The 20,254-nt window shown below is 38.6% G+C and overlaps 1 protein-coding gene and 1 long non-coding RNA gene across 2 annotated transcripts in view; both read left to right on the top strand.

The window, feature by feature from the left end:
• Positions 1-224: 224 nt before the first annotated feature.
• ighd (immunoglobulin heavy constant delta) overlaps positions 225-20,254 on the top strand; it is a 33,768-nt gene continuing 13,738 nt past the window's right edge. The window contains 5 exon segments of the mRNA XM_057014211.1: positions 225-288; positions 377-686; positions 10,569-10,578; positions 16,839-16,887; positions 17,532-17,828. Of these exon segments, the coding sequence (XP_056870191.1) occupies positions 240-288; positions 377-686; positions 10,569-10,578; positions 16,839-16,887; positions 17,532-17,828 (715 nt within the window). The 5' untranslated portion in view covers positions 225-239.
• Positions 3,132-5,996, top strand: LOC130514595 (uncharacterized). Its single transcript, XR_008947022.1, has 3 exons — positions 3,132-3,713; positions 5,165-5,434; positions 5,652-5,996. It is a non-coding gene; the product is annotated as an uncharacterized LOC130514595 (long non-coding RNA).

Consider the following 20,254-nt stretch of genomic DNA (forward strand, 5'->3'; position numbering starts at 1 on the left):
TTATACAGGTTCAAGTTCATTAAACATATAATGGATCACCATGGATACATTTCATGATGACTGATTCTGAGTGTCTCTCTTCAGATTGTCTTGAGGTGTTTATGAAAATGTCCCGGAGAGGGACGTCTATGCAAACTCTCCCTGTCCTATAAAAACAGCAGGAACTTGTGACAGGAGCCTGGAGCAGTTTTACACAGTTCTGCTCAGATCAGAGCACAGAACTGCAGTGTCAGCACATAATGGAGAACACAGTGATCAGAGGTTTACTGATCATTGTCACTGTTCACGGTGAGAACATCAGGGCTGCTGTTACTTCTGTGGACAGGTCCAGAATGGGCTTGACCTGGTTGTTGGGTGTATTTCTATTGTCTTTCAGGTGTTTGGAGTGAAAGACTGGATCAGTCTCACCCTGAAGTAAAAAGACCTGGAGAGACAGTGAAGATGTCCTGCACCATTTCAGGGTTTGACATGACCAGCTACTTTATCCACTGGATACGACAGAGACCAGGGAAAGCTCTGGAGTGGATCGGGTGGATGTATGCAGGTTCAAACTCTGCTAGCTATGGAAGCTCTTTCGAAAGTGGTTACGTGATGACTGAAGAGGTGTCCAGCAGCACTCAGTACCTGCAGATCAGCAGCCTGACAGCAGAGGATTCTGCTGTTTTCTTCTGCGCTCGACAACCACAGTGACTCCAGAGAGAGGAACAGCTGTGCAAAAACCTCCACAAACAACAAACGTGCCTCCTTCTCAGAAACTGAATTACAATCTTAAAGTTTTTCAAAATATTTCCAGCATTTCATTTTTCATGAGAAGACTCCAAGTAAAACATTTAAACTATGGAGAACCTTTTTTCACAGAAAGATGAGCTCAGTTAAAAATAACAAATATATTTTTGAGTGACCTCTATATAACATATAGAACGATCAATGGTGTGACCTAAAATATAAATCAGTTCAATGACTCAAATGTTAATCTCCTTGACTCTTGGAGAACGCTCCATTAACAACATTCTAAACCTATAATTGTCCTTGGTTTTGTCTTTCCCATGTCCCCTGTGTGTCTGCTTTTCCTCCCCGCTGAGTAGAGTGGTGATGGGGCCTTTTTCTGCCACTATATTGGCGCAGCTGTGGCTCATCGTCTCGTCAGCTGCTAGTTAAAGGCCGGTCCGTCCTTGTGCTCGGCACTAGTTTGTTGGAAAACTGCAGTGGTATCTGCTTAGCACTCACTTGCGTGTAGCCTGAAGTTTTTTTGTGGTCTTTTCCTCACCTGTGCTCTCTTTCACCTGTCCACAGCTGTGCTGGCATCACCCGTCCCTGCTCAGCATCCTACCAGACTTGTCCTGCGTCAAACAAGAGATCCTCTTTGGATTCTGGAGTCAGCTACTCTTTTGTTCGGCCTCCTGTGCTCAATAAAGTTGTGAAAGAATCTGTTCCTTTCTCCGGTGTCTGAATTTTGCATTTCAGTTCATTTCTGCTTGTCAGTGACCCAACAACAATCTCTTTATTTTACAAGAGAATTTTGCATAAATGTGAAATATCTCCTTGAGAATATATTGGATAATCACTTAATCAATGATCTGATTGAACTGCTTAAACACACGCCCAAAATTTAAAACACAATTGCATTAATTCAGGAAGAATTTAAAATGCAAAGCAGTGTCTAATATTAATATCAAAACATTCCTGGTGAACTGATGATTTAAGGACAAAAGCCTATCTTTATTTTACAATATAAATAAAGTATTTAAAGACAGTTTCTTTACTTCAGTTAAAATCTTTCTGACTCACCGAGTGTCTGGAATCCTGAGAGATCTCCACACCTAAAGTGGGGCAGACACATAAGGTTTTTCTATCTCTGAAGAGATTTATTTTATCCGTTGGAGATAAAGATTGAGGATAAGAAATCAGGCATTTACTGTTTTGTTCATAATGTTTGAAGTGTGCTCTGATAACTCAACGTAGCAAACCATACATACAGATTCTCGTCCTGCAAGTCAGAAATATCATGTGATCACAAGTGATCGAAGAAAAATGAAGAATGACAAGAAGAAACATGCCAACAACCAGCAAACACAACACACAACTAAAAGACTGTGGAGAGAACCCTGGAGGCAGCATCAACATGCTTGTTTCTCTTCACATCTACTTCCTTCTTCAGTCAGCTCGCGTCTTGATTTCCTAAATTCTGTTCCACGTCAAAATATGTGGAGTCATGACTTAGGAGTCGTCGGCTTGCAACACGCTCGCGGAGATTTTTGGTTGTAAAGACTGAGCAAGTTTAATATTTACTCTAACTGTTTTTAGAGCAACTGTCAGGACACATTTACTCTGAAAAAAACCTCAGACCACTGATTACTGGACCATTGTAAAACCATCAGTGGGACGAAATGACGACATGAACACACATCCTCCAAAGAGGAGGAGGCATCACAATCAAATCCAGTTCTTTACTGAGGAGGAGTCAATGCAAAACTCAGATGTGTTCCACGTCTACTTATGTGAGAGCAGAGAGGAGGACAGAGAAGAGGGGACACACAGTTGAACATGATGGACTGTAGGACAGGACTGCTGCTTCTAACTATCTGCTGGGCAGGTGAAGATCTTCACTCATCCTGATTGTTGACACACTTTGATTTTTGTCATCAGCTGATTAACTTGATGTTTCATCTTCTAAACAGGTGTTGATGCTCAGACTCTGACCCAGTCTGAACCAGTGGTTAAAAGACCTGGAGAATCTCACACACTGACCTGTTCAGCCTCTGGATTCACATTCAGCAGCTACTGGATGAGCTGGGTCAGACAGGCTCCTGGAAAAGGACTGGAGTGGATCAGTGATATCAAATATGATGGCAGCAGCCAGTACTACTCTGAGTCAGTCAAAGGTCGGTTTATCATCTCCAGAAACAACAACAGAGCACAGCTGAATCTGCAGATGAACAGCCTGAAGACTGAAGATTCTGCTGTTTATTATTGTGCTCGATGGTCACAGTGACTGAAGTCAGTTCAGCAGATATGTAAAACTACACACTTCTCATATTTCCTCGTCTAATCACATCTTTATTTCATCTTCTTCCAAAATACAATTATTTCATTTTCAAACAAATGAAAAAATAACATCACAAATTTGTCAAAAATAACTGAATACTGACAGTGGAGCTGATCAAAACCCTCAGAGCATCAAAACAAGATCTCCACAAGAGGCGCCATCACACCAAGATTGATTTCAACACCCCATAGACACCTTCTGAATTTAGATTTTAGATCTGAGCCTTGAACAAATGTAACAGAGAGGGAGGTCTCCACAAACTCTTTGTGTTCTTGAAACACCAGGAACGTTTGACAGAAGCTTGGAGCAGTTTTACACAGTACTGCTCACAACAAAATTTTAGATTGAGAAGTGACATTTACATTTCTTAAGAAAATGGGATGATCTCATCTTCCAGCCTTACACAGAGATACATATATGGTCATATACATTTATACACATAAGCCTGCACATGTACACATATAGAACTACACACACACACAGAACCACACACTCAACCCCACACCTAAACCAAGTGTCACTGAAGAGACATGGTCGGGCACTGATACCTAAAATGAGGAAAGTTACGTTAAATCCTGGGATTGACCTACACTAAGCAGCCATTTCACATGGTGGACGATTCTATCTGCCAAAGAATATTCAGCATTTTCATACCGATTTTCCACACGTAGGCTCTTTGTGCTGTTTTCTTAAAAATAAATATAATGATAGAGTCTACAGAAGAACTTTCATCAGTACAACATAGGGCAGCTTCTAATGTTCTGTTCTTATTCGTCTGCTGTTACTGAATCTCCACAGCGTGGCAGGGCACATGAGGGAGAATGACAGGCATTGGCAGGACAATGGCAGGACAGTGGCAGGACAGTGGCAGGACATTGGCAGGACAATGGCAGGACATTGGCAGGACATTGGCAGGCATTGGCAGGACATTGGCAGGACAATGACAGGACAATGGCAGGCATTGGCAGGACAATGGCAGGACAATGACAGGCATTGGCAGGACATTGGCAGGACATTGGCAGGACAATGACAGGACAATGGCAGGCATTGGCAGGACATTGGCAGGACAATGGCAGGACATTGGCAGGACATTGGCAGGACAATGACAGGACAATGGCAGGACATTGGCAGGACAATGACAGGACAATGGCAGGACAGTGGCAGGACAGTGGCAGGACATTGGCAGGACAATGGCAGGACATTGGCAGGACATTGGCAGGCATTGGCAGGACATTGGCAGGACAATGACAGGACAATGGCAGGCATTGGCAGGACAATGGCAGGACAATGACAGGCACTGGCAGGACATTGGCAGGACATTGGCAGGACAATGACAGGACAATGGCAGGCATTGGCAGGACATTGGCAGGACAATGGCAGGACATTGGCAGGACATTGGCAGGACAATGACAGGACAATGGCAGGACATTGGCAGGACAATGACAGGACAATGGCAGGCATTGGCAGGCATTGGCAGGACATTGGCAGGACAATGGCAGGACAGTGGCAGGACAATGGCAGGCATTGGCAGGACATTGGCAGGACAATGGCAGGACAATGACAGGACAATGGCGGGCCACTCAGCCTGGAGTCCTTATTCTATGTGGGACTGCCAGAGAAAGATCATTACATAAATGTGCTTTGCAGTCGTGTAATTCAGAATCGTAGTTTTATGTCGTGAAACATACCGACAGTTTGACTTGGATACATTTTGTGACTCCGTAACAGCTCATGAACTGATTCTAAATAAACTGATTGCAATTTATTATCATTAACTTGACCTTAACTGTGTTTTCGGTCATCCTGGTCAGAATTTCAACTCACCTCTGCCACATACACACATCATAAGTATAAATAATAAGAAATAACCGTCCATCTGTAAAAAGCTTCTATGACTTTCACAGTGAGCATGAAAAATTCTTATTTAACATTTTTTCTTCACCCTCTTTTAATGTTCATTTCTTTAAAAAGACCTTTATGACCTTTGTGACAGAATATAAAATGCATTCTGGTGCACAACGCCTTTATTCCAAATTATGTGCCCTCAATAAATTCTAGACTTGGGTGGCACAATGTATTCAAAGTAAATAACACAGCAATTATTCTGTTATGCTACAGGTAGAAGGATGAGGCTAAAATGAGAAAAGGGACATATAGGATAAGGGGATAAAGGAAGTAGGTTGAACCTCAAATTCAGTTCTTTTCCCCTGAGTTTACAGTAACGAACAGTTTTTGTATGAGGATATTTCACAGTGATATTTTTGGCTGGCCACAGAGATATAGACCCTTACAAAAACCTGAAGGGAGTACTCATGCTGTTATTACATGTTTTTTTCTTCTGATGATACAAATTTAAAGTGGATAAAACATTTGTCATTGAAATACAAGGTAAGAGCAAATTTTATCGTTCTTAATAATTACATTCTTGATTAAATGTTTGTTAACTGCTGGTGTGAAATCACCCTCAGAGCACAGTTGTAAAGGTAATATTTGAACAAATCTTGAATTTAAGGCTTTTTTTGAGTAACAAAATGAAGCGGAGGCACCCGACCATGATTCTGTTCAGCAATTACCTGTTTTTTAAACACTTTGGCCCATTTTTCAGGCACATGGAGTTTTTGCTGAAGCTCTGAGTGGAGATGCAGCACTGTGATTATTATTATAGCTATTTTGACGTCTGGGGTAAAGGAACTAAAGTAACAGTAGGTAAGTCACATTTAAAGTTGAATTTTGAAATTATTTCTCTTTTTGTAGTAGTTTTTGTGTTTCCAGGACAACACAGACGTTTTGAGAATTTGTATGAATTTGAAATTGATTTCAACGAAGTTTATCTGCTGCAAATGCGCGTGGATTTCTAGTTTGTACTCACATTTTAAAGTATTTGTTGGACTTAGTCTTTTAATTTTACAGTTTTAATGGTACCATAAATCACTTTGAAAATTAGATTTATAATCCTATAATCCTATAATCCTTATACTCTAATGCAGTTATATTGACTTCAATTTCTTAACCAATTAACACCATAAATAAATTTATGGTGAACGTTTATTTAAATTTAATAAGAAAGGTATAATGAAATACTGATAAGCTTAGATCATAAGAAATATGTTAAAGAAAATTGTATCAAATTCAATTATATAGATTTGTGAGTTTGTTATCACCAGGCTGAGATCTTTTACCTTAGTGTGTCTTCATATTCAACATGTATTGTTGAAAACTGAGAGATTTAATTAGAATTAACTTCAGTGGTGATATTTTGGTTTTGCTAAATTTATGTTAATGTATGCTTGTTTAGACCAACTGTAAATTTCATAACGACTGAAAATGATCTGTTCGCCAGATTAATCTGCTGATTTTTGACGTGCAGAGTTTGAGTCATGGCAACCACAAAGTTTTGATTTTGATTTCATGTGCATCTTTGTCATGCCTCTTGGAAACAATGATTTTACTGTCCTGGTAACTGGGATGAGCTGAACTCTAACCGGTCCTCTTTCGTCCTCAGGGTCCACAAAATCCCCGACCCTTTTCCCGTTGGTTCAGTGCAGCTCTGACGGATCGGCCAGTCAGATCGCTGTCGGTTGCCTCGCTCTCAACTTCTTCCCAGAGAATCTCACTTACCAGTGGAGCAACCAGGACAGTCAAGCATTGGAACAATATCCTGTGATTGCTAAAGATGACAGCTTCTCCCGTGTCAGTCTGATCCGTGTGTCCAAGACTGACTGGGACGCTGGGAAGTCTTATAACTGTTCTGTGTCTCACAATGGACAATCAAAACACGTGACACTAAAAAACTTGAGAGGTATGTATATGTACATAATGTTGCATAGGTAAAGTCTGCACAATATCATTATTTCAATTTTCTTTACTATAAAAATTGAATGGATTTAATGGTATTGCATCAAATCAGATGACTGTCAGAAGATGATAGAGATGTTAGATTTTTAGAGAAATAATCACTGAAATAATGCAAACGATGTATTTGCTGTCCTGTTTCTGCTCCAGCTACACAGCACTTGTGACCCATAATTAAATCGATGATGACTTACAGCTAAATCCAGTGATGACTTGTTTTAGGTCCGCCAACAGCGAAGCCACCAGTGAAGCCAACAGTGACATTGTATTTCCCGCCAAAAGAAGTGATCGACAGCAAAAACAACTTCACTCTTGTGTGTCTGGTCACTAGTCCACAACAGCTGAATGAGGCCACAATTGACTGGACAGAATCAAAAAACCAAGATATCCTGAACCTGAAGAACCAGAGGCCGCATAAGATCGATAACTTCAAAGTCATAAGTTATTACACCACCACCAAAGAAAGGTGGAATGACAACTACGTGTTTGAGTGCAAATGCGATTCAGGTGGCGCCACAGACACACGATCCGTGTCAAAAGTAAAGGGTAACTCCCTTGAATGTCCCGTCTGTTGAACAGTTGCATGGACATCCATGTGTGGTCTTTTGTGCAAACATGCCGTTTGTTCCGTGTTGCTCACCACCAGAGCCCTTGTGATGTCATGGGGCTCGATTGTTGAGTGTGTCTTAGTTCTGCGTTTGAATCTGTCTTTGTCGCAGTGTCTAACACCGTGTTAAGTGTGCCGTTTCCAATAAATGTTGCATTGACAATCCTGTGTTGCATGTGACCTTTTTGTGCCGCATCCTTCTATGTAGAACATCATAACATCAGCGCATTTGCTAACGCACTAACCAACAAACCGAAATAAAATACCTGCACAGACACACACGACTCTAATCACCTTTACGTCCGTCTTCATAGATGTTGCCAGAGAATCAGATACGTTTGCAGCGCTGAACTGCATAGATGATGCCCTGGAGGAAGATGAGGTCAGCAGCTTGTGGTCCATGACCTCCTCCTTCATATTCCTCTTCATATCCACTCTCTTCTACAGCGTGATCCTCAGCCTTGTGAAGGTAAACGTATTCATCATTCAATCTCGTATTCAGGGTTTCCCAGGAAGTGTTTTATTATATACCAACCATAAGATTGAAGATTGACTGACATTTATTTCTCTGAATGGACAGTTTTGATGGGGTAAATTAAAATGCTGTGAACTGTTTATTTCCATGACTAAATGGAAGCTGCTTTGTGGATCTCCAGAGCAAATAAAAATCAATTCCATGATGTAAAAGCCTGCAACGACAATCGATCCTGACAAAACCGACAAATACAGATGTTTAATCACGTGTATTGGAGACAGAAAATAATGCAGATATTCTAAGAGATGTTTTCTATGTTTTTCAGATGAAAAGATAATAAAGGATGGGACAACGCAGAACTGAGGGCGTTGCATTTTGAGCTTTCTAATTTGTTTGATGCATTGAAATTTATTGGAAAACTAAATTTCAGTCATTTATTTGAACAAACCTGATTATTATTAACAAACCTGTTTTTGAACCCCCCCACCTTTTTTTTAATATATCATTATCCATGTAAATATACCTTTATCTATAGGAGCCGATTGTGTTATCTTTTAAACTTTAGTTTTACCATCAGACAGCTAACATACAAAAATAAATGTAAATGTGAATACAAGTATTTGTGATTCATATGAAAACCTGAAAACATTTTGACTCACAACATGGAACTCTAAGAACATCTAACATAACCACAACAAGTCATCGAAGCATGAGTTTCAGTTATCAGTTGAGCGCTGAAGGTTTTTCTGTGTGCTGGTGTTTCTAAAAACGCTGTGAACAGAGAAGCACTTCTCCCTCCACTCTGCTCCCCGGGGAGGACACCTGTCTCAGCGAAACCTCGCAGAAACCGCCCAAGCTACAATTAAACGTCCTCCAGGAAAGGTTCTTTTCGGTCACTGCCCACATTTGCATCTTGTCAGGTTTGTTCATTTGTTGCAAACACAGACACAAAGACTTGACCTCAGACGTTCATTATTTTATCTTCAAGTTCAAACATTCTCTCATACTTTGTAGGACACAAGTTTGTTTCTTTCCCAATCTAAGATAACTTTTATGTTGGTTTTCTTGGTATCTTACATCCTGGTGTGTTGGACAGGAAATAATTCCAAATGAAATGTTGATAAGTTCTGATGTTTTTTATTTGGGCAGTGATCGTCTGCAGCAAAGCAATGTTAAACTCTTACTTTACTGTACTGCTGTTTATAAGTTCCCTGATTTGTTGCAATTGTCATGGAATTTTATTGAAAAGAAGGTTAAACATTGTCCTCGAAACAAAAAAGAGAAAGAATGAAAGGCTTGTTTGTTGTTGAATTGCTTGGTTGGATTTTTTTTTCAAAAATGCAGTTAAATCGAAATAAATACAAAAATATGGAATTATATTCACACTTTAATCCAAAATGCTGTAAATGTCACTGGATCATGTCGTGGGCGATAAAACATCCACAGAAACCAGTGAGTAGATGCTTCCACCTAGTGGTGAGAGGGAGGAATAAACTGATCTTTCGCTCATCATAATGGAAGTAGAAACATTTGAAAAAGATTTTAATGGGTCAGAATAATAATAAAAATGTCTTCATGGATGCCACATAAATCAATGTTGTCTATTTATTTACTTATTTTCCTGTTCAGGGAAAAAAAGTTGTTTTTTTTTTTAATAAAACCAATATGAAAGTTAATTGTCATGTCATTCGAGCACCCACAGAGGGGGAACTTTGCCAAATTTCTAAATATCTGAACAAATACATCAATAAATTCACTTTAACTAAATATACGTTATTTAAATAACTGGATTAATTGAAGAAATCAGAAGTCCCTTAGACCAACAAAAAGAGATATAGATTTGTTCTTTCCTTTTATGTAAGATAAAAATAATAATTATACCATAATTGATTGTTTCACGAGTATTGTATGTAATATCATAGTTTTGTATAATATTATTATAAAAACATTTCTGGAATATATTTTTAATTTTGTATGTGCCCACGTCTGTTTCTATTTATGCAGTATTGTAATTATGCATTCAGTATATTGAATTTCATAATAAAGTGATTAAATTTTGCAGTTTTACATTTCAAAACTATAAGTATTTTAGGTTTTGGAGAAGAAACATGTAGGATTAAATAATTCTACACTTCTTACCCTTTTTGGAAGTTTAAAAAAATGTCCAAGGTAGTTTTCTCTGTCAACTGGACTGGGTTTCTTCTCTTGAAGAGATACAATGACCTGGATGACTGAGAATTTACACAGACATTTTTAAAAATGTGTCTTTCAATTGAAATATCAACCTGTTTTGTTTCCTTTTTAACATCTCTGGAAGAAATGTTACTTCATTTATTCATCCGCTGTGCATATTTCTTGCAATCCCTAAAAAGAAAGTATTTTAAAACAATCTTACTCACAGAGCTATTACATAAATTTCAATAGTTACATGTCTGGAAAAGGCCTTTTGTTATTTTTCCCTTTTCACGTGTTACATCCATATTTTTAATCGATAGGAACCCGTCACTCTTACTGACTGAGAATGTGGGGTCGTTGGCTACAGAGGTGAGGTTTTGGTAGGCGCTCATGTCACTGTGGTATTATTATAGTAGCTCTGGTTACAGCACAGTGATAAATAGCATAACAAAAACCAGGCGGTGAGGGTTCATCGTCTTGTCGTGTGATTCAAAAGGTAAGCTGAGCTCTAGTTTATAATGAAATGTGAATGTTTTAAGTAAGAGCATAACTAAAAAGGCATGGCTTGAAATAAGCAAACTAGAAGAGTTGCAGTGTTTCTGACGACACAATAGTGCTCAGCAGATTTTTGTATTGGAGTATTTCAGTGTGTAACAGTGGGAACACACAGTGATTGATGCATTTGCAAAAACTGCTCAGGTGTTGGATGATTGGCCAGACACCTATAAGATTTGGACCAGAAAGGAGCATTGGGCAGCAAGATTACCGTATATGTTAAAAATTCTGTAAAGAACAGAAACAAAACCAGACAAAAAGCCATTGAGGTCAAGTGGATGACAATGCTTTGACTCACACATAAACAAATAGCTAAAAGCACTTTTTATTTCTTAATTTAAAGAAAAAGGGATAGATGTTCAATGTTTAAATTGAATCTGTTTAGCATCATGTTACTCTGCTCTGTGAGTTTTTGTATGGGCAAATATCATTGTGGACTATAACTGGAACCACAGTGATACAAGCTGTGACAAAAATCTCCATTTGACTTTAACTGTCTTAAAGCCCATTTTAAATGAAAAACAAGTACATCTAAAAATATGTGTGTGTGTGTGTGTGTGTGTGTGTGTGTGTGTGTGGTGTGTGTGTGTGTGTGTATATATATATATATATATATATATTATATATATATATATATATATATAGCAATTGGCATCTAAAAGTAAAGGTATACAATTCTTTTTCTATTCTATTTTGCCCCAATTACCATCCAGGCAGAAGGAGGGCTTTTTTTTTTACTGGTGCCTACCACAAGGGGTAATAGAAGTGCTTTACCCCCACACTGGTCTCACGTGACATCAATCTCTATATTACAGACTGGGGGTAAACTGACAACATTAATAGTGAGTTCTAAGGATGGGCGATACCACACTTTTGGGATTCGATACGATACCGATACTTTTTCTTGTATTTTCATCGATATCGATCCCGATACCGTTCATTTCTTACTGGCAATTTTTGTCAGTCAAAATATTATTACATTTAAGACAAATACAGACCATTTATATACAATTTATTATGGTCAATTGATTACTAGGATTTCCTTATCCTTTAAACCTGCATAAGACAGTTGTTCCATAAAAAAATAATTAGAACAATGTCTGACACCATCACACTTTTAGTGCACTTGAGGTATGTCATCACACTTTACTGAAGTCTCAGATTGCTGTTCAGAAATCGTATCATATTCACATTTTCTGCTTTAACACGATTGCGTCTCTGGCTGATTATTTCCTCCGGCTCTGCCTTTTGCTGACTGTGTTGGCTCGGTGCAGGCTATGTTGCAGGTTGATGCTCGTTCCCTATCTCCTGTCACGTGACATGGGCCAGCTCAGTACGCCGCCAGGTATAGGGGTGTCTTGGCACATATTATTTTAAGTAACTAATCTAAAACGGCGGAAAGTGATGCATACACCCCAATTTTTTTTTGTTTAGATAGTATCGATATTTATAAAAGAACATCGATACCAAATGAGTAGCTTGTGAGTATCGATATATCGATACCACGGGATCGATCTGCCCATCCTTAGTGAGTTCCTCGTATAACATTACTAAGCCTAGTTATAGCAAGTTTACAACTCCAGAATCTAGTCATTGATAGGTTTGGTTGTGGACAGAAACTTTGAGCTGGTACGTTTTATGGTGTTTTTTTTAAATTAAAAAATTAATATTAAATTAAGGGATAGAATAGGAACAATATGATACCAAAATTGATTTTCCTGTATGAGTGCATGTTAAATGCATGAGAATTTAACCCTGTTCAAGGCAAAGTGTTTTTGTAACAGGGGTTATCACTGTGTATATTTGGGGGGTGGGGCACAGTGATATAGAGCAATGCAAAAACCTTCTGTGGATGTGAGTCCAGACCTCAGCAGGCCTGTGTGAGAAATCCTGTCAGTAGGTCACTGATTATTCAATAATACATATTTTATCATTTTACCTGAAACACAAAATCATGATTCACTATTTGTTATTGTAAAATACTTCAGGTCAAATATTGCACTTACAGGTTACAGACAGGATATACAGGGAAAAATGGATACAGAAATATAATTTCAAATTTAAAATGAATAGAGCATTAGGGATATATAAGTAATTTAGAGAAAGGTCAAAGCCTTATGAAATATATCTGCCTTGTCTTTGGAGTGGTTATCAACATCCTGACTGGTCCATGTGCTAAAAGTATTTATTATTATTTTATATTTTTAAACAATCCTCACGTATCTAAAGAAGTGAAGAGCCAACTTACACATATTAACAAATGAACTTGGAGGAAGAATAAGCTGTGTAATGCTGTGTGGTTTTTGTACGGAGTAATACCACAGTGTACTACAACTACCACAGTAATACACCCTGTGACAAAAACTATTTCTGAGGGAAGTGCTGTCAGAAATTCATATTTGAGGATTAATGGTGTTTAAATGAGCTACTATTCAGTGCATGAGCACAGGGGATATTTCAAGGGATAGATGGATAAATGTTCAATGTTTAAATTGAATCTGTTTAGCATCATGTTACTCTGCTCTGTGAGTTTTTGTATGGGCAAATATCATTGTGGACTCTAGCTGGGGCCACAGTGATACAAGCTGTGACAAAAACCTCCATTTGACTTTAACTGTCTTAAAGCCCATTTTAAATGAAAAACAAGTACATCTAAAACATATATATAAATATATTTTAATAGCATATTTTAATAGCAATTGGCATCTAAATGTAAAAGTATACACTTCTTTTTGTATTCTATTTTACCATCCAGGCAGAAGGAGGGCATTTTTCATTTACTGGTGCCTACCACAAGGGGTAATAGAAGTGCCTCACCCCCACACTGGTCTCACATGACATCAATCTCTATATTACAGACTGGGGGCAAACTGACAACATTAATAATGAGTTCCTTGTATAACATTACTACGCCTAGTTATAGCAAGTTTACGTTTTATGGATTTATTTTTTTTAAAGATTAATATTATATTAAGGGATAGAATAGGAACAATATGATACCAAAATTGATTTTCCTGTATGAGTGCATGTTAAATGCATGAGAATTTAACCCTGTTCAAGGCAAAGTGTTTTTGTAGCAGGGGTTATCACTGTGTATACGGGGGTGGGGCACAGTGATATAGAGCAATGCAAAAACCTTCTGTGGATGTGAGTCCAGACCTCAGCAGGCCTGTGTGAGAAATCCTGTCAGTAGGTCACTGATTATTCAATAATACATATTTTATCATTTTACCTGAAACACAAAATCATGATTCACTATTTGTTATTGTAAAATACTTCAGGTCAAATATTGCACTTACAGGTTACAGACAGGATATACAGGGGAAAATGGATACAGAAATATAATTTCAAATTTAAAATGAATAGAGCATTAGGGATATATAAGTAATTTAGAGAAAGGTCAAAGCCTTATGAAATATATCTGCCTTGTCTTTGGAGTGGTTATCAACATCCTGACTGGTCCATGTTTATGTAACACTGAGGAAATGGTCTTCACCACAGCAGGTGCTTCCTCCTCCATCTTCTAAACTGAAACTTCAGACCCACAGTCAGGAAGAGCAGCGGTGATAAAGGGGTGAAACAAATGGGACCCAATCGGAGCAGAAAACCCACATTTAAAAGATAGAAAAACAAGTTATTTTGACAATTTAGAATATGGATTTCAGCCTTTATGCATGTCTGCCCATCCACGGGCTGCTCCATCATGGTCCTGCAGTTCAACCACCACCTGTTCTGCACACTTTTGTCTCACTAGTTCACATCTCCCAGACACTTTTGCCTCTTGTGTACCCCACTGCACCCAGTGGAATTGATTGACGTCCTTTGAGATATTGAAAGTACACTGGACATTCCCCAGTCCATTTATATCCTCTGACCAATTTTGACTTTAAACTCAACTGCTCTTGTTGGGATAAATAAAGTCTTTCTTTCATTCTGAAGATAGTATCTAAAAATCATGTCAAATTGTCAAATTCTGTCACCATTCAAGGTATACCTTGATTCCCTGTGGCAACCCCCGAGGGGATCAGCCCAAAGTAAAAGACAGAATGAACCTCCGCTGCTATGATGACACCCAGCTCTGCCTCCTTTACAAGCACACCACCACACTTCCTCTCCATTACAGCACATATAAACAAGCAATATTTGGTCTGCCACCACCTCTGCAATAGTCACAGGACCTCAGTCCTTTGTTTTACAGCTTCCACTCACTGAAAACCTGCCTGTTCGGGCTACAAATGATTATTTAAGCTTCATTTGCAGCACATTAATTCTGTCTTTTTGTTAAAAACTTTTTACCTTTGTATATTTTTACATTTTTATTTTATACTGTATTGTAATTAGATCATAATGTATATAATTATGATGAAATATGAACTTTGTCGCTGGTTAATATTACCCATAAGCGGCAATCTAATAATTCTGTACTTTACGATGGTTTGTTTTTTCTGAGTAACAGAAAATTAACGACAAATTTCTGTGAACTGGCCGCTTTTTATTTAGTAGTATTTAATTTCCACCAATATTCTCTTCAAAACAATCTCGTCCAGGCCCTTTGAAAAGGCACTGAGGTGCTCCAGAGGTAGAAGAGAACTTTATTCCCTTAACTGGACTGGGTCTCCACCGTGGTCCCAATTCTAAATGGAAATGAATGAAAGCCTTCACTGGCTTCAAATCCTTAAATGTTTTGGCAGCCTAATATAATCCAGACGTATGTATGCACACACCTTCTAGGTTTTTAAGGTCTGTAAACCAGCTGAAATCCGCTATCCCAAACAAAACAAGGGATGCTTTTGCAGCAGTGGCCCCCAAACTGCAGATCAGCCTACGTCCCCATGTTATAGTGGCCCCACCTTACAAAGTTTGAATCTCATCTTAAAACTCTTTTTTTGGCCTTTGGCCTTCAGCCCACAATGAAATAGTTCCTGTGTTTTTATGTGCTTTGATCTAATTGTATGATACTTTAAATTTTGGATTTTAACCCTTGCATTGAGGCCAACCCACAGCTGAGAGCTGGAATATATAGTCTTTGCCTCCAATACCACCAATTGACCCGTTATTCCCTGGCTTCACTTGCCCCAACAGGGTCCCAACATGCATGTCATCCACAGGTTCTGGGCAGCCCCAATAATGTAAAAAAAAAGCCATGACAGGAGCCAACAACGCCATCTAAATCTACAACTGTACGTGAAACACGTTGAGAAAGAGGAAGTCATAAACCGTTGGACAACAATTTATGTGACATAATCCCAACCACAGGAAGTGGCTCTCTCAAAGGAAATGGTTGGGACTGTCAACATTGTAATGGGAATTGCTTTAAAAGGCTTAAATGATTGTCTTTCTTTCTTTCTTTCTTTCTTTCTTTCTTTCTTTCTTTCTTGTATTTGAAGCTGATTGGAATCTGCCACGGTGCTACTACGAATACTTTGACATCTGGGGGAAAGGAACAACAGTTACAGTAACATCTGGTGAGTAAACACTTACTGCAGGTTATCAGTTAATTTATCCTGGTTCATGTAATATTTCAACACAAGTCCAATTGCAGCCATGGTCAAAAGCATCTAGATTTAGCAGAACTGATAAGAGTGAAATGAGAGGAGCCGATTGTTAGGTGGAACCTACTGTAGAGTTTTGGTACAAAGGTACTCCTAAACTTGTCACTGTGATGACTACTTTGACTACTGGGGAAAAGGAACCATGGTGACCGTCACATCAGGTAAAATAAGCATTTTTGTCCCCAAATGTTTGTCATTTTATGTATCATTTTGATGTAGAATAGGTAGATTGGTTGGTACTTTAGGGTTTTTGTGTGTTGGATTTGTCGATGTATGTCACTGTGACTATGCTCTGGACTACTGGGGAAAAGGCACCAAGGTCACAGTGACATCAGGTAAGAATTAACCTTTTAAAGTTGTACCATTCATTTTGAGCGTTTTTTTCCTTTTTTTAAAATCACTGGTTTCTATCATGTTCAATTTAAAAATTTGTCATGGCTGGTGATTCCCCACGTTTGATCCTTCTCCTCGCTTCTCTAACTAAATAAACTAAATTAATTAATGTAAACATACTGCAGTAAAAGAACAAAGCACAGGTTTTTGTGCAGAGTAGTCAGTAGTTTGTTGAACTGTGACTACGGCTTCGACTACTGGGGAAAAGGCACCACAGTAACCGTCAGCTCAGGTATGTAGTACAAATCAATACGATTGAAAGTTCAAATTCAACACTTAAATGATGGTTTAGAGGTTTTTTTTGTAGACATACATTAATGGTTGACTGATGGCTAAAAAAAATAATTTAAAATGTGTTTCAAATGTTCAAATTAAAATATCCTGACATACAAGTGATGGCAAAGAACAATTTATAATTCCATTAAATTCAGCGCTAAGTTTAGTGTCTAAAAGTTTACAAATGTCATCAGGTAAAATTTACTACCTTTCAAATATATGTCACCTTGACATAAGTAAGTGTGTTTTTTAATTACTTGGCTAACTTTTAAATCAAGATTTAAGAAAAAAAAAAAACTCTTAAAGTTGTGCTATTGGGATTTCATATACTAAAGCAAGGTAGATTCAGCAATGTGCTACTATGAATTTGACTACTGGGGAAAGGGCACATCGGTGACTGTTTCGTCCGGTAAGAAAATTCTTTAACTTTATAAATCCTGCCAAACAAGAACAAAATCTATATTTTAGTAAACTAAGAAAAATCATCTCGGCAAAGGTTATCACGAGTATGAATCTGAGTTGCTGCAGAAATTTCCAGTATTTTGAACTTTAAATGTTGACATTAATGTTTTATTCGCACTGTTTGTCTGTATTTTTCAGCAACACCCAAAGCCCCTTCTCTGTTTCCATTGATACAATGCGGATCTGGGACTGGAAATATGGTCACTCTCGGATGTTTGGCCGCCGACTTCACGCCATCGGACCTAACCTACACCTGGAGAAAAGACGGAGTCGATCTGAAAGACTTCATTCAGTACCCTCCAACCATGAACGGCAACTTCTACACCAAAATCAGTCAAATCCAAGTGAAGAGACAGGACTGGGACGGTAGACCTAACTTCACTTGTGCCGCCGCACATTCTGCTGGAAATCCTTCGACCTCTTTCACAAGGCCAAGTAAGATTATTTTTTTAAGTATGTGTGTTTATGTGTGTATACATATATATATTTTTTATTTTTTTATTTTCCCATAAGTTCCTCAGTCCGATGGTTAAAGAGTGATTTTATGTTTTTGGCAAAATGGGGTAAAACTGCAACAAGGACATTTGTGTTTAAAAATTAATATAAAATAGAGCAACCCAACCACCTTTTGAATTCAAATAAGACGGAGCAGTGAGGTGGAATCAGCTTATTAAACCTTTCTCAACCTGCACTAAATGTGCCGCTCATTCAGTCTTTTATTCTTTGCTAATAAACTGTGCGTCCTCTACGCCACAGAGCAAATGCCACTTCAGGCGTTTGCCATGTGTCCTGTCCTTCCATCTATCTGCCTAATCCTGATCACGCAGATATGGAAAGTGTATGTTGATTCACAACAGTCAAAAACAGACTGTTGGCTTTGCTTTAAATGTATATGCAGAAGTCGGTATGAAAACTGTTGGACTCTTACCGAGGAAACCGCACAGCCCGGTGCTTTAGTGCGGAATATTTGTCCGTGTTGCAAACTCAGCTCAACTCATGTAGAGTAAATGTAGACCTGTGAAAATGTTGTTTTCCTCTACTTCTGCATATATGATTTTTGGCTTCTGCATATATATTTTTGTGTGTTTGTATTTTTTTTTCCAGAGGAGTACTTTCACTTGCCAACTGTTAGGGTGTCGGCCTCTCCTTCCGAGGAAGAAGGAATTATGTTCTTCTGCTTTGTCAAAGACTTTGCACCCAAAAATTACAAGCTCAAATGGCTTAAAAATGACAAAGAGGTGACCTCCAAAATATCTGAGAGTAACACCCCCCTTAAAGAAGAGAGAAAGACCGCGGATGGAACCCTGTACAGTGTTGCCAGCTTCCTCACAGTAGAAAGCACTGAGTGGGTGTCAAACACCAACTTCACCTGCCAGTTTGAAGGTAGAGGGGAAGACAAGCGTCCCGTATACAAAAGTGCATCTGCAGTCTACGAAGAGCGAATTCGTAAGTCTTGTTCTTTTAATAAAAATGTTGTTTTTTTTTAATTTCCCATTTTATTGACAGCCTTCTCGTTTCTGTTCTGCTCACTCAGTCGGAAGTGGGTGCCCAACCGCTGATGTGACCATTGTCATCATCAATCCCAAGCTGGAGAAAATCTTTAGGGATAGAAAAGCACAGATCATCTGTCAAGTCACCGAGCACATGCCGTCTGTCAAGAGAATTTGGTGGGAGGACGAGGATAAAAATGAGTTAGCTACTTCCCCAGATGGCCCCATCGGAATGAAAAAATCCCTCAGTCTCCCTCTTGACATCACGTACGATGAGTGGAGCCAGGGAAAAAGACGCTACTGCTTTGTTGAACATACACTATGGCTGGAGCCCCAATCTAAAACCTACGAAAGGAGTATCGGTGAGCATGTTTCCATTATATCATCAAATATTTTATCAGTGCCATTGCTAGGTCTAACTGTTGTGTCATACTTGCAGAAGGAGAAATTCAGCGTCCTTCAGTGTTCATGCTGTCTCCGATAGAGCATACTAGCACAAATATGGTCGCCCTGTCCTGCTATGTGAAAGACTTCTTCCCTCTGGAGGTTTATGTGTCTTGGCTTGTTAATGATGAGGAGATAACCCAAGAAAGCAGCTTCCACACCACAAGCCCTCTAAAATACAACGGGGCCTATGTCGCTTATGGCCATTTGATGGTCCCTCTTGATCAGTGGAAGAAAACCGATGTGGTGTATAGCTGTTTAGTTCACCATGAGTCCATGGCTAACACGACCAGAAATATTGTCAGGTCCATCGGATACAGAGACTCGGTACACACGAACCTCATCAACCTCGACCTGAAAATCCCCGACAAGTGCAAGGCCAAGTAGATGTTGCATGTCTTGTGCTTTTTGTGACTGTTTGTTGCTCGTAATGTGACATTCTGTTTGTCTTTTTACTGCAGATTCAAAATAAAAAAAAAAAAAACACTCGTCAACTCTGCTGATGTTTGTCTTTGACTTCTATGTTGTGTCACTGTGTTGTCTGAACACTCAACTGAATAGACACAAAACAAATCCCATCCTAACGTTACTTTCAGGCTTTGGTGTCATTTTGTAAGCGCACTAAAAAAAAGATATTAAGCACAATTTTAAATCAATTTATATTTATTGATATACGGAGTACAATAATGTAATTTATGTGGCATGTCTTTGCTTGTTTGTTTCCTCTACTTGGTCTTGCACACCAACCTTTAATTTTTTTAAACTTAAGTATTAATTAGAAATCCAAAAGCCAAGTCACACGGGCCGCATCGGTGATGGAGTCTTTCAAAAGCAAAGAAGTAAAATCAGCGCTGTTTTTATAATAGATGGAATTTTTAGTTCAAATGAGAAGGGATTTTGTCTTATAAGGTGTTATTAACGACAAGA

This window comes from Takifugu flavidus, chromosome 18 (genome assembly GCF_003711565.1).
Source record: "Takifugu flavidus isolate HTHZ2018 chromosome 18, ASM371156v2, whole genome shotgun sequence".
NCBI classification, from domain to species: domain Eukaryota; kingdom Metazoa; phylum Chordata; class Actinopteri; order Tetraodontiformes; family Tetraodontidae; genus Takifugu; species Takifugu flavidus.